The sequence below is a fragment of the Carcharhinus amblyrhynchos genome, chromosome 29 (genome assembly GCF_965287045.1).
Source record: "Carcharhinus amblyrhynchos chromosome 29, sCarAmb.v2.hapA, whole genome shotgun sequence".
Taxonomy (NCBI): Eukaryota; Metazoa; Chordata; class Chondrichthyes; order Carcharhiniformes; family Carcharhinidae; genus Carcharhinus; species Carcharhinus amblyrhynchos.
Window position 1 is genome coordinate 4,321,174 of NC_137352.1, and position 13,268 is coordinate 4,334,441.

Genomic DNA, 13,268 nt, shown 5'->3' on the forward strand with positions numbered 1-13,268 from the left:
ATCAACCATCTACTCATGCATTAATTTCAAACCAAGGTCCAAACACTGCAAGTTCATGAACAGCTAGTTGATATTCAATCTAGGTATAGGATATTAAAGATATCCGACTTTTTTTTAAGCTTGAACTAGTACTGTAATAGTGGCACTCAAAAACAAGACTACAAATTATAGCACATTGCACATCATTGCTTTCACTGTTTTAGAAGCACTGTACCATGTCCTTTCTTTGTCATGATTGTTTTTGACTCGCTCCAGTTGCCAATCCCACGACCTGTTGCAGCTGCAACCTGCAAACAATGGAGAAGTATTATAATCTGTTGAAATTATGGTCTGAAATTCCGATTTGAGCTAATTCCATGGGACTACCTACAAAAACCTGAATGAGATGGTAATTTGGATGATATTTAACATTGGTATCGCTTTACTGACATCATATCAGCCTTCGCAAAAGTCAACCCACAGAAAGCGACTGGCCCGGATGAGCACTCAGATCCTACAGGGGCATTCACGGACATCTTTAACTGCTCCAAGGCCCCTATCTGCTTCAAGATGATGACCATGATCCCTGTACGAAAGAACAGTCAGGCAGCGTGCCTCAATGACTATCATCCAGTGGCTCTGACATCCATCATTATGAAGTGCTTCAAGAGATTAGTCATGGCACAAAATCAATTCTGGCCTCCCAAATTGCCTGGATCCACTACAAATTTGCCATTACATATCACCACAACAGGTTCACAGCAGACATCAGCTCCCTGGCCCTACACTCAACCCTGAAACACCTGATTAACAAAGGCCTATTAATTGATTACTGTTCAGCCTTTAACATCATTATCCCAACTAAACTCATTCAAACAACCTGGGCCTTGACTCCTCCCTGGATTTTCTAACTCTTAAACTGCAATGAGTAAGGATAGACAACAACACCACTTCCACGATCATCCTAAACACCAGTGTCCCACAAGTCTTGTCCTCAGCCTCTTTCTATATTCTTTATACATCTATGACTGTGGCCAAATTCCACCCCCCAACTCAATTTTCAAGTTTGCTGATGACACTCAATAGTGGAGGATCTCAAACAATGATGAGACAGAGTACAGGATAGAGTAACAGAATCTGGTGAGCTAGTGTGACGACAATAATCTCTCCCTCAATGTCAACAAAACGAAGGAGATTGCCTTGATGAGACCACATTTGGAATATTGTATGCAGTTCTGGTCACCTCACTATGAGGAGGATGTGGAAGCATTGGAGAGAATGGAGGGGAGATTTATCAGGATGCTGCCTGGTTTGGAGGGTAGGTCTTATGAGGAAAGATTGAGGGAGCTAGGGCTTTTCTCTTTAGAGCAGAGGAAGATGAGAGGCAGCTTACTAGAGGTTTATAAGATGATGAGGGGGATAGACAGAGTGGACGTTCAGAGACTATTTCCTCAGGTGGATGTAGCTGTTACTAGGGGGCATAACTATAAGGTTCATGATGGGAGATATAGGAGAGATGTCTGAGGTAGATTCTTTACTCAGAGTGGTTGGGGTGTGGAATGGACTGCCTGCTGTGATAGTGGAGTCAGACACTTTAGGAACTTTCAAGCCGTTACTGGGTAGGCACATGGAACACGCCAGAACGATAGGGAGTGGGATAGCTTGATTTTGGCTTCAGACAAAGCTCGGCACAACATTGAGGGCCAAAGGGCCTGTACTGTGCTGTATTGTTTTATGTTCTATGTTCTATTGTCATCAACTTCAGGAAGCGTAAAGGAGAACATGCCCCTGTCTACATCAATGGGGGACAAAGTAGAAATGCTTGAGAGCTTCAAGGTTTTAAGTGTTCAGATCACCAACAACCTATCCTGATCCTCCCATGCTGACGTTACAGTTAAGAAAGCCCACCAACATCTCTACTTTCTCATGAGGCAAAGGAAATTTGTCTGTCTGCTACGACTCTCGCCAACTTTTACAGACGCACCATAGAAAGCATTCTTTCCGGTTGTATCACAGGTTGGTATGGTTCCTGCTGTGTCCAAGACCACAAGAATGTCACCTGATCCATCATGCACACCAACCTCCATCTACATTTCCCGCTGCCTTGGAAAAGCAGCCAGCATAATTAAGGACCCCACGCACCCCAGACAAACGCTCTTCAAATTGGGAAAAAAAATACAAAAGTCTGAGGTCACAAACCGACTTGAGAACAATTTCTTCCTTACTGCCAGATTTTTGAACGGACCGCCTTGTATTAAGTTTTCTACATCCTAAAACATTACATTCTGCACCTTCCCCTTTTATTCTTTATGAACAGCATGCTTTATTTGTATAGCGCGCAAGAAACAATACTTTTCACTGTATGCTAATACATGTGACAATAATAAATCAAATACTGATATTCATTGTCAGACACCTTATCCAGCATGGCCTGAATGGCCTATTTCTGTATTTAAATGTTATGGTAACATTGAGAGTCCCCCCGCCATGATGCTACACAATTCATATCTGAACCATTGCAGTAAGTTCCCAGCTTTGGCAAACTCATTAAGCTCATGTGACATAGCAGTGGAGCTCCTGGATTAGGGACCAAGCAGAATTATCACTCTTGATTGCTACCCAATGATCTCCAGTGAAATGCTATTTGCCTGGCTGCTGTGAAATGTACACATTGGCATTGTGTGGGAACAGGAAGCTGTCCTGCATATTGGAATATCATGTTGTATATTATCCATTAGCGGCATGTTGATGTACTCAATAGTGGCTATCTGGATGTGTGATAACTTGTCAAAGGTGCCAGGCCACGGAGGGAATAAAGTGGCAGTGGAAAAAGGAAAGGAGAAAGGAGGAAAGAAAACAGGGAGAAAAGGCCAATTAAATTACATTCAAGACTATTTTCCCTAAAGTTAAACACAAAGACACAACCTGTAAACAACATTTTACACTAATTTGGCGTATTATTTAAATAGAAGAAATTGCAAATTTAAAATAGTGCTAGTTGTCAAGCCATCACGCTCACCCTGACTCTATACATGATGTTCATCTCCAGATTTCTAATCTCCATGTGCTGTTCAGTGCATTTTAGCGCAGTCCACTCATTTCTGCCATCCTTGGTATATTCCACCTGAGGTGGGGAAGGAAGAATAAAAGGAGAAGGTTATGCAGTTTTAAAATACCACAACAGACCCCATGCAAAGACCTACACGCCAATGAGACACATTCATTTTAATTCTGGGGAAGAAAATATCTTACTCTGCATTCAGCATCATCCAATTCTGTAAAGTGCTACTTTAGGTCAGGTTTCCCTTGAACAGTGAAACATTAATGTAAATCTGTTGAGGTTCCATTACAGGCCGAAATGGAACTTATGGTTCAACTTTACTAAGACTTTAATGTTAACAATGCTATGGTTCGTAATCAGAATGCTGGGAGGCAGATTCGTTAGACATAAAAAGAATTCATTTCACACTTTCAGTTCCACACAATGAATATGGGGCACAAAGCAATTGGACTAATCCTGTGAATCACCACATTTTCAATTTAAAAACTTATCAAAAAGACTGAAGGAATAGGACTTGAAGAATGCAAGAGCTTTGTCAATAATTGTACAAAAACTTACAAGATACTCTCGAAGCAGACCATGTGCATTGATAGGGCGGCTCCAGCTACAGGATATAGTACCATCTACTTCACTGGACAGCTGGAGATTTTGTGGTGGGTCAGGTACTGGAAAGCCAAAACACACGATCAGAACACGTAGAGTATGATCTGGTTTCATCTTTGACTAAACAAATTAAGTGAACACGTATAAACTAATCTTTTATAAGAATGTTTCCAGCATTCCACCAACACAAGTTAATACTAAACTATGGCCAATATTTCCAAGTGCAGTAATGCACAGATTTAACTTTTTGATCAGGATTCCTTCAAAGATAACTTAATTCAGTGGTCCTGACCAGTCTTCACCTTCCACCCTACATAACCTTCAGCTTATTCAAAACTCTGCTAACTCGGCCTAGCTTGCACCAAATCCTGTTCACCCAAACTCACTGTGCTCACCACCTACACTGGCTTTTGGGTCCAGCAATGTGTCAAGAATTTGCAGGGGTTTAATGGAATACTATTACTTGCTTGGATGAGTGAATCTCTATAGAAGCTTGACAACATCCAGCACAAAGTAATTCATCAGCTACCTTAAACATTTACTCCCTCCATCACTCATGTAGTGGCAGCAACTCACCAAGGCTGCTTTGACAGCACCTCAAATCTGTAATCTCTACCATTTAGAAGGAAAAGGCAGTAGACACATGGAAACACCACCACTAGCATGTTTCCCTTGCACATACTATCCTGACTTGGAATGATCTCAGCATTCCTTCAATGCTATTGGCTAAAAGTGCTGGAACACCCTTTCTAATGTACTGTGGGAGTACCCACATTATATAGGCTGCAGCAGCTCAAGGCAGTGACACACCACTATCTTCTCAAGGGCAACCAGGGATGCACAGTAAAAATGCTGGTCAAACCAAAGACACCACATCCTGTAAGGATTTCTTTTAAAAAAAACATTGCCTGACCTGTCCTGTATGTCCAGCATGGTTGTTTTCTTACTTCAGATTTCTAGCATCCACACACTATTTTGCTTTGTTTAAAATTCACATCCTTGCTTCCAGTTCCCTTCCATTGGCTCATCCCTCTACATCTCTTCTCTGGACCTACAAGATCTGAGATCTCTGCACTCCCCTAAACCTGTCCTATTGTCTATTCCCTATTCCAATTTGCTTCGCTTCACTGTGTGCCTAAACCCTGGACCCTGGTGTTCCCTCTGCTTTTCTAACACTCTCTCTTCCTTTACAACTCTTTAAAAAAAAACATTGCTTTGGCTAAGCTTTTGATTGCCAATTTTAATTCTGTCTAATAACATTCTGTGAAGCACCTCAGGATATTTTACAACATTAAGGTGGTGTATAAAAATGCAAGCTGTTGGTGTGAAATTTAAAACTCAATGGACAATAACACCCCAAAGGTAACCTTGAAGAACAAAAAGGAATTTTTTTAAAAAAACACTGCAAAAATAATAGAAATAATTTAACCAAGAAACAGGAATGTTTTTATGATTTTCCAGCACAAAACATTTACACCTGCATAAACCAATGCAACCAGAGAAGGTCTTGATGTCAAAAACCTAGATTCTTTTAGCAATTTAGAATAACATCTTCTCTAGTTCAAATTTTCACGACACTAAATATTCTATGCAAGACCTCAGCATAGGTTACTCTATGATAAGCACACATGGTGGAGGAAAAAAATTAAACTGCAGGCAGCTAACAGGTGGTTAGAAAGTAGCAATGAATTTTAAGGCAGGAAAAATACATAAATACAAATAAACCATAGAATAAAATGGAGATCCACTCTTATTGACTTAAGCATTCATCAATAGGTGACTGTATTTAGTACCATAGGTCACACTGGTGCACAAAAGGGTGCTTCAGGGGAGGTTGAAAAATTAGTCTACACCAGCAACTTAAGTAGAACATGAAATTAAAGCATTTTGCAGTTTTAGTCTTCCATTCATCAAAGCACATGTGTGTCAGGGTCATTGTAACTATTGCAGTGACCTGGATTTTCAGAATACACTGCATTAAGCACCTGCTTCTCAGACTTCAGCAGTAAGCAAGGGAATTAGATCAGCAATTGGGCTGCATTATGAAAAGAAGTGTGAAACCAATTCCAGGTCTTATAATCTTTCTTATTCTTTACAGAACAAAAGAATTTAAAAAGAAAATTGCACTTACAACCCTCTGGTGTACGCAGCAGAATACTATTAGTTGAGTTGTAGACTTTAAGAAGGCATTGTACTTGCACCTTCACCTGGTAAGTTGTGTCAGGTTTCAGAACTGTTATTGTAAGAGCAGTTTTGTTACCAGCTTCCAACTTCACCCAGTGATCATTAACCAAACTGGAATAGAGAAAAGATTGTCATTCTAAAGTATACAGAGTCCCAGAAATTTCTGAAATGCTCAAGTAGGATTCCTGTAAAATGACAGGTGAAGCCATGCTCAAGTAACAGGAAGCATCTTGTTCTTCAGACATTGACTGATATACTGTGCATTTCTGAATTCAAATTTAATAACCAGATTAAGAGACTCTGGTCTAAACCTTTCTGCTTCATCGTAAAGAAGATGCAATCATTTGGATGTTCGCCTGTTTTCCTTGCATCACTTCTGTCTCTCCATTTCCTGCCTTCCCTCTTCATATAAACTTGTTTTAATTCACCTCATCAACACCTACTCTGATTGAAAAGGAGGAGGTATTACAGCAATTAAGGGTAGCTGTTGATTTTTCCTTCTTCCCACAGCAGTGAGCAGAGTACTCTTTCCTTAGATCTCCTCATAATAGTTTGGTTTAGATAAGAGTTCCACCACATTTCGTCATGAATATGAACCTGTACTATAATTTCTCACAGTACTTTACATTAATGCTGTTGTATGATATCCAAATTTGGCAGCCGTTTAAAGGTTTTCATAGAATCATAGAAACCCTACAGTGCAGAAGGAGGCCATTTGGCCCATCAAGTCCACACCTATCACAGTCCCATCTAGACCCCAATCCCACAGCCTCACACGTTTACCCTACTAATGTCACTGACACAAAGGGGCAATTTAACATGGTCAATCAACCTAACCCGCACATTTTTGGACTTTAGATTCTGAATTCCAGCCTATTTCACAAAGCACATTCTCCTATCCCACAATACCTAATTTCCATTCAAAGGCAGTTGTTCTGCTGCTTGCTTTATCAGAGAATGGAATAGCTCTTAACCAATGTGATGGAGCAGGAGGGGAAAAAACCTTCATCGTGGGGAGGTGGTGGCATACTGGTATTGTCACTGGACTAGAAATCCAGGGTAATGACCTGGGGACTATGATTCAAATCCCCTCACAGAAGATAGTAAAATTTGAATTAAATAAAAAAATTGGAATTAAAATCTACTGATGACCGTGAAACCATTATCAAATCATCATAAAAGCCCATGTGCCTCCAGACTCACGGTAATACAGTTGACCCTCAACAGTCTCCAGAAATGGCCAAAACACTCAGTTTGAGTGCAATTAGGCAATGAGCAACAAATGCTGGCCTTGCCAGCGACACCTAAAGAAATTCTAAAAATTAAAATTCTCCGTGCTGCAAAAATTCCGTGCAATGCAGAGGACCAAAAGAATAGACTCTGCAGCCAAGGCACAGATAGTAACATAGAAAAACAAATCTGCAAAATAGGACATATGATCAGTTATTGTTTCTCAATGTTCATCATCACATCATTTCCAGGAACCATAATGACCTGATGTGAGATGAGCATCTCGACTGCACTGGAGAACCAGCCATTCAATACAACTGGCTAAAGTCACAACAGGATTATGAAATATCGAAACAGTAAATAATATTGACAGTATATTGACAAGATTATGGATACTATTAGCAATAGTTTCTCAAGAACCAATTCAATTCCTAGGACTAAATAGTGCCAAACATTCATAAGGCCTTGCCTGAAATATTAATAATCCAAAGCACATTGTAAAGCATGAACAAATGCAGAAAGCTGTCCCCCCTCTCCAACCTGGACCATCTATAACTTCCACAGTAGCCAAAATACATCACAAACATTTCCCAGAACTGTCACTGTTCATTGATACTGCTCGTCTGACAATTGCTAGCAATCCACTTGTAAAGGCAAACTCAAAATAAAATGAAAACTAAATGTAAAATTAATGTGCCAATTTAGCATCTCTTACAAAGACCTTAAAACATATATGCGCAATTTCAGTTATGTAGGCAACTATGGCAGCCTTCTGTGAGATCACTGGTTTTGTACAGTTCTATTGGTGGGAGCAGAACATTTAACAGAACACCTGGTAGCACTTTAATGGTATCATAGAGGTCATTATAGATAAACCATCAGAGAATAAATCAGGGGTGAAGTTTTCCCATCCTACCCGCCACAGGAATCAAAGCGGGCAGGATATTTGGCAGACCACGTAAAAGGTCCATCTGCCTCGGGCAGGATGTTCCAGTCTTGGGGCACACGTGGCCAGAAAGTCCCCCCCCGCCAGAAGTCTATTTAGCTGCAGGCCAGCCACTGTCCAACAGAAAGTCAACAATGCTGCATGTGGTAGGAAGTATGCTTCCAGAACACAAACACAGCTTTGGGACTGGACTTTAAAGTGCATGCTTCGATTTGGAAACAAATTACTCCTAGGAGCATAATTTAAAACTACACAATTTCTACACTTTCTAAATGCAAATTCAAATTCAAATGACAAATTTGGGTCCAAATGTGGATTCCTTTGAAGGCAGTGAAATACATAATGAATTGAAAATAAACAGAACTTCCAGGCAACATCCAATTTGTACAAATCTCTTTGGGAAGGAAAAGAAACGGTGTAAAACAGAAGAACTATGGGATTATTACCTGTAGAGTACAACATAGGTACATGATGATGGGAAATTCTTTGGGCTCTCCCACATTAGAGAAACCGCACCATTAAATTCAAACACCCACTGCAAATGGCGAACATTATAGGATATACTCTCAGCTTAAAACAAATAAAAAGCACAAAATTAGTGTCAGAATTTTTTATAACGCCGTACAATATATTACGCTCTCCTTAGTGACTGGACTACTTTGAATATATTAATTTCAGACTTGCAGAAATACTACAATAATTCTATTGTTAAAATAACCACTTGGGCAAAGGCAAGCGTGCTTGCCAGAAATCTGAACTAAAAACACAGGTGGAGTCAGAGATGGACAGAGTTAACATTTCAGGTCAAAGGCTTTTTGTCAGAACTAGAAGTTTTGGATGCAACAGATTTTCATTGCGGAAAAAGGCATAGAAAGTCAGGGAATTGGAAAGGACAAAAATTGGGCCTGATAACAAACTGGGACCATGCTGTTGGTCATTCACTGAGATCCCCAATGCCCTTGCCATGCCAGTTTAAGACAGAAGGAACCCATTCCGCCCATCAGGTCTATGCCAACTCTTTAGTATAGCTATCTAATTAAACCTACTTCCCTGAGCCTTCCTCATAACCCTGGTAAATATTTTACTTTGTCAATCACTTTAAATATGTTCCCTCTGGAAGTGGTTTGTCTTTATTTACTCTTAACAAAACTTTTTACAAGCAGCAAGTCACTGCATAAACTATATCAAAACTGGGAGATACAGAAAAAGTCTAATTAATGGAATACGTCACAACATATCCTGCTCCAGTAACACCCAGCCATTTGCATTTACAGTTGGAGCACAAGAAAACACCAAAATCAGGGACCAGAGAAGAAAATAGTGGCACAGAATAGAAAGAGCAGTTGCTGAACTAATTGAATGGGCACAATTACATCCATAAATCTAAAATGTGTTAAAAAGGCAATGAACACTACTGTTGCATACATGCTACAACTGCAGCATTTTGGACAGCCTCTCCGGAAGGAACCAGATTACCACTCAGGTCCCAAATCTGTATTTACACTGCAATTTTTCATCATTAGTGCAAATTTATTTTGCTTAAGACCGTGGCATGAATACTGCCTCCTTTCATTTCATCCGTAGGATTAACAGAAAAGCTGCTGCTTCCAACACACTTCTAACCAATAGTGCCAAAGTACAATAACCAACAGTGGCAGATATTGATAGATTCTATGAATAGGCCCAAGCTATGGCAAATGGATTTTGATAAGTGCGTGCGAGGTTACTCATTTCAGATCAAAAAGGATAGATCAGGGTATTTTTTTTAAGAAGGCACAAAAGTTAAATTTAATAGAAGTCCAAAAAGATTTGGGGATTCAGGTGTATAACTCCCTAAAATTCCATGAATAGGTGCAGAACATAGTTAAGAAGGCCAATGGAACGCTAGCCTTCATATCTAAAAGGCTGGAGTATAGGGATGCAGATGTTATGATGCAGTTGTACAAAGCTCTAATTAGACTCCACTTAGAGTACTGTGAGCAGGTACAGGCACCATACTTTAAGAAGCATGTTTAGGGCCTGGAAAGAGTTCACACGTTTACAAGAATGACGCCCAAACGTCAGAGACTAAGTTACAAGGAGATGTCGGACAAATTAGGCCTTTATTCTCTCGAATTCAGAAGGTTGACGGGTATAAAATATTTACAAGGATGGACAGGGTGGATAAGAATAAACCGTTTCCATTAGTTGAAGGCTTTAGGACCAGGGGCCATGATCTATAAACAAATGCCAAGCCGTTCAGGAGAAATGTCAGAAACACTATGACACGGGTTTGGAACTCTCTTTCTTAAACTGCAGTGGATGCTGGTTCACTTGTTAGCTTTAAGTCTGAGAGTGGCACATTTTTACTGTAAAGGGATATCAAGTAATATGGGCCTAGGGCATAAGAACATATGAACTAGGAGCAGGAATAGGCCATCTGGCCCCTCGAGCCTGCTCTGCCATTCAATAAGATCATGGCTGATCTTTTTGTGGTCTCAGCTCCACTTACCCACCCGCTCACCACATCCCTTAATTCCTTTACTGTTCAAGAATTTATTATCCTGCCTTAAAAACAGTTAATACAGTAGCCTCAATTGTCTCACAGGGCAGGGAATTCCACAAATTCACAATCCTTTGTGTGAAGAAATTCCTTCTCAACTCAGTCCTAAATCTGTCCCCCTTTATTTTGAGGCCATGCGTCCTAGTTCTAGTTTCACTCACCAGTGAAAACAACTTCCCTGCTTCTATCTTATAGAAACATACCATGAAGGGAATAGATAATATCTCCTTATTGGTACATGGAGTTAGGCCATGATCTTATTGAATGGCAGAGCAGGCTCGAGGGGCTGAATGGCCCACCTATGTAGATATTTCCAATCTCAGATTTTTATGACTACTTAAATATCTTCACCAGAATTAATTCTTAAGAAAAAAAATACATCGAATAGATTTAATTTCTACTACCAAAATATTTTTCCTTTCCTCAATTCTACTGCTGCTCAATATTGCTCATTCCATGTGGCTTTCTTTGGTACCTCATGGTCAACTAGTCAATCATTCAGGATATCAAAGCTAACCTGTCTGCATCCAACATCTTTCCCCTCCCCCATGTACTTTCCAATGAGAATTTATGGAGCAATCCTAACTAATATTTCACTACTGTGAAAGGTTATTGAGGTCAAACTATCACCAACAAGATTCAAATTTTAGGACCTTCTTTTAATAACTGAACACTGCAGAAGTAATAGTTCTTCTTCCCCTTAAAAGGTCAGTCAGTTTGATTCATAGCCTCTTACCTCCTCCTATTTGTGACTTACCAGAGCAGTTCTTCTCATCACTGTTATCGGAACAGTCCAGAAATCCATCACAGCGTTCCTTTTGGCTTATGCAGGTCTCCCCATCCTCACAAACAGTTCCGTTCAAACAAAATAATGGAATATGGGTAGCTGAAAATTAATTTGCTCCATTAGAACAGAAAAACGAAAGCTTGAGAAATCTCAATGAAAATAAAACACGAAACACTATGCAGATCAATATCCATTTGAAAGTTAAAGGCCAACATTCATCATGCTGATAAGAGTTAGATTAATAACATTATCCCTCCCCTTCTCTTTCAGTCACTAGCAATTGGTACATTTCCAGTTTCTGAAATTTAAATTTTGCAACTTTGTACTCATTCGTATTGAGAGCAACGCTGCTTTAAAAAGAAAATGTCACAATACATTTGTAGAGTCGTTCACCCCGTTTCTTCAAATACTATAGATGGTTTCTCAACAGAGAGCATACAGACAATCTATTCCCACAATGGAAATCTTGAGATTGTTGCACAGTAGTGAGGTGGTACCAAATTTTTCCATTTCCTTCCATGGTATAAAATAGTTGAACTCAAATCACTTACTCAGCTTACTGATTACATGAAAACAAAGGGACAATTTCAGTGCTACCAGTCAGTGGCATGGCGCATATAAACAGAAGTAGCAAGGAATAATTTGAAACAATTGCAGGTCGAGAAGGGACACGAAATAGTGATAGAAATTAGACTGCCTTTGAACCCAGCTTGAATTTAAACTGCTTCCTGCTTCTGAAATTAAACCTTTTAAGCATCCTTTCATTCTGTTAATTTACAATCCTGTAACCAACCTCTGATGTAGAAGGTTTGTTTTAAAGAGAAGTACTCACGACAGTTCATTTCATCTGACCCGTCACGGCAATCTCTGTGACGGTCGCACCGCTTCCAGTTGGGGATACAGTTATGACCTCGAACACAACGGAACTCCGAGAAGCTACACCTGCCGGCAGGTTTTGCAGTGGTTGATGTAGTTGTGTTTACTACCAATAAAAACACAGCATCTTAATACAACAGCCCACTGCTTTTAATATGACCACATAATTATCTTTTAAATACCAGACAGAGATTTATTCTGTATGCAGTGGATAAAGGAGGCTCTTATTGAGCAACTTAGATTGCAACATAAAATTGGTTTACAGAAAAAGGAACTTTCTCATTCAAGATAATTTTTTAATGTTTGATTTGGTATATGCTTGAAATTATCCATAATAACAAAACTGTTTCCATTTCTGGGAACGTGTCAGGCTGTCCAAAATTGTTGGGTCAGGTAGAGCATGGACGGTGTTTCTGAAATCTTTCAACTCTGTTCAAACTGTTGAAGAGCAAAACATTATTTTTCACAGCAGCAAGTTAATTTCTCTATAGTAACCATTCTTATAGCTACAGAGGTTGCCAGTTTAATGTTGACTTAGCAATTCTACAATTCCACATCCCTTGGAAATGGGTTTAAAACTTCTAAACAATCAGCAAAGAGGGGAGACTTCTATTCTATCATGTGTGCAGGTTCCAAGCCATACCCCCAGATATAAAAAAGTACAAAAGGTACTATCTCAGTATACAATCCAGTTCCTCAAATTTGAGTTACTATTATTCTGATCATACAGAAGTTCATTTGAAGCAATTGCCGTTAGGGCCAACTTTGAAAGACTCGACAGCCCATCATTGCAAGATATGGTCACTAAGAAGTGATAGGCCAATGGAGGGAACTGTTTTCAAGTCACGACGATTTTCTTTCCTTGTGTTAAAATGATTTAAGTCTCCCAAGGATGGTTTGACTGGAGATAACACTTTATTCATAAGCAGCCTTTGTTTGAAAGCTTCATAACTGAAAAGCCAAAGTGAATGGTTTAGAGGTTCAATAAGTTATAATTTTCAACATCTCATTAGCAATTTTGACAACCATTTTTATCTTTGACCAACTCAACATATAGTAG

General features: G+C 39.5%; 1 protein-coding gene across 2 annotated transcripts in view; it reads right to left on the bottom strand.

Annotated features, from left to right (window-relative positions):
• sorl1 (sortilin-related receptor, L(DLR class) A repeats containing) overlaps nucleotides 1–13,268 on the bottom strand; it is a 193,544-nt gene that overhangs the window by 30,183 nt on the left and 150,093 nt on the right. For both annotated transcript variants that reach the window (XM_080214840.1, XM_080214839.1), the window contains exons 32-38: nucleotides 12,165–12,314; nucleotides 11,303–11,431; nucleotides 8,450–8,573; nucleotides 5,775–5,938; nucleotides 3,599–3,705; nucleotides 2,999–3,103; nucleotides 215–287 (exon numbers count right to left, since the gene is read on the bottom strand). In XM_080214840.1, coding sequence (XP_080070966.1) covers nucleotides 215–287; nucleotides 2,999–3,103; nucleotides 3,599–3,705; nucleotides 5,775–5,938; nucleotides 8,450–8,573; nucleotides 11,303–11,431; nucleotides 12,165–12,314 — 852 coding nt within the window. The remainder of the gene's footprint in view (nucleotides 1–214; nucleotides 288–2,998; nucleotides 3,104–3,598; nucleotides 3,706–5,774; nucleotides 5,939–8,449; nucleotides 8,574–11,302; nucleotides 11,432–12,164; nucleotides 12,315–13,268) is intronic.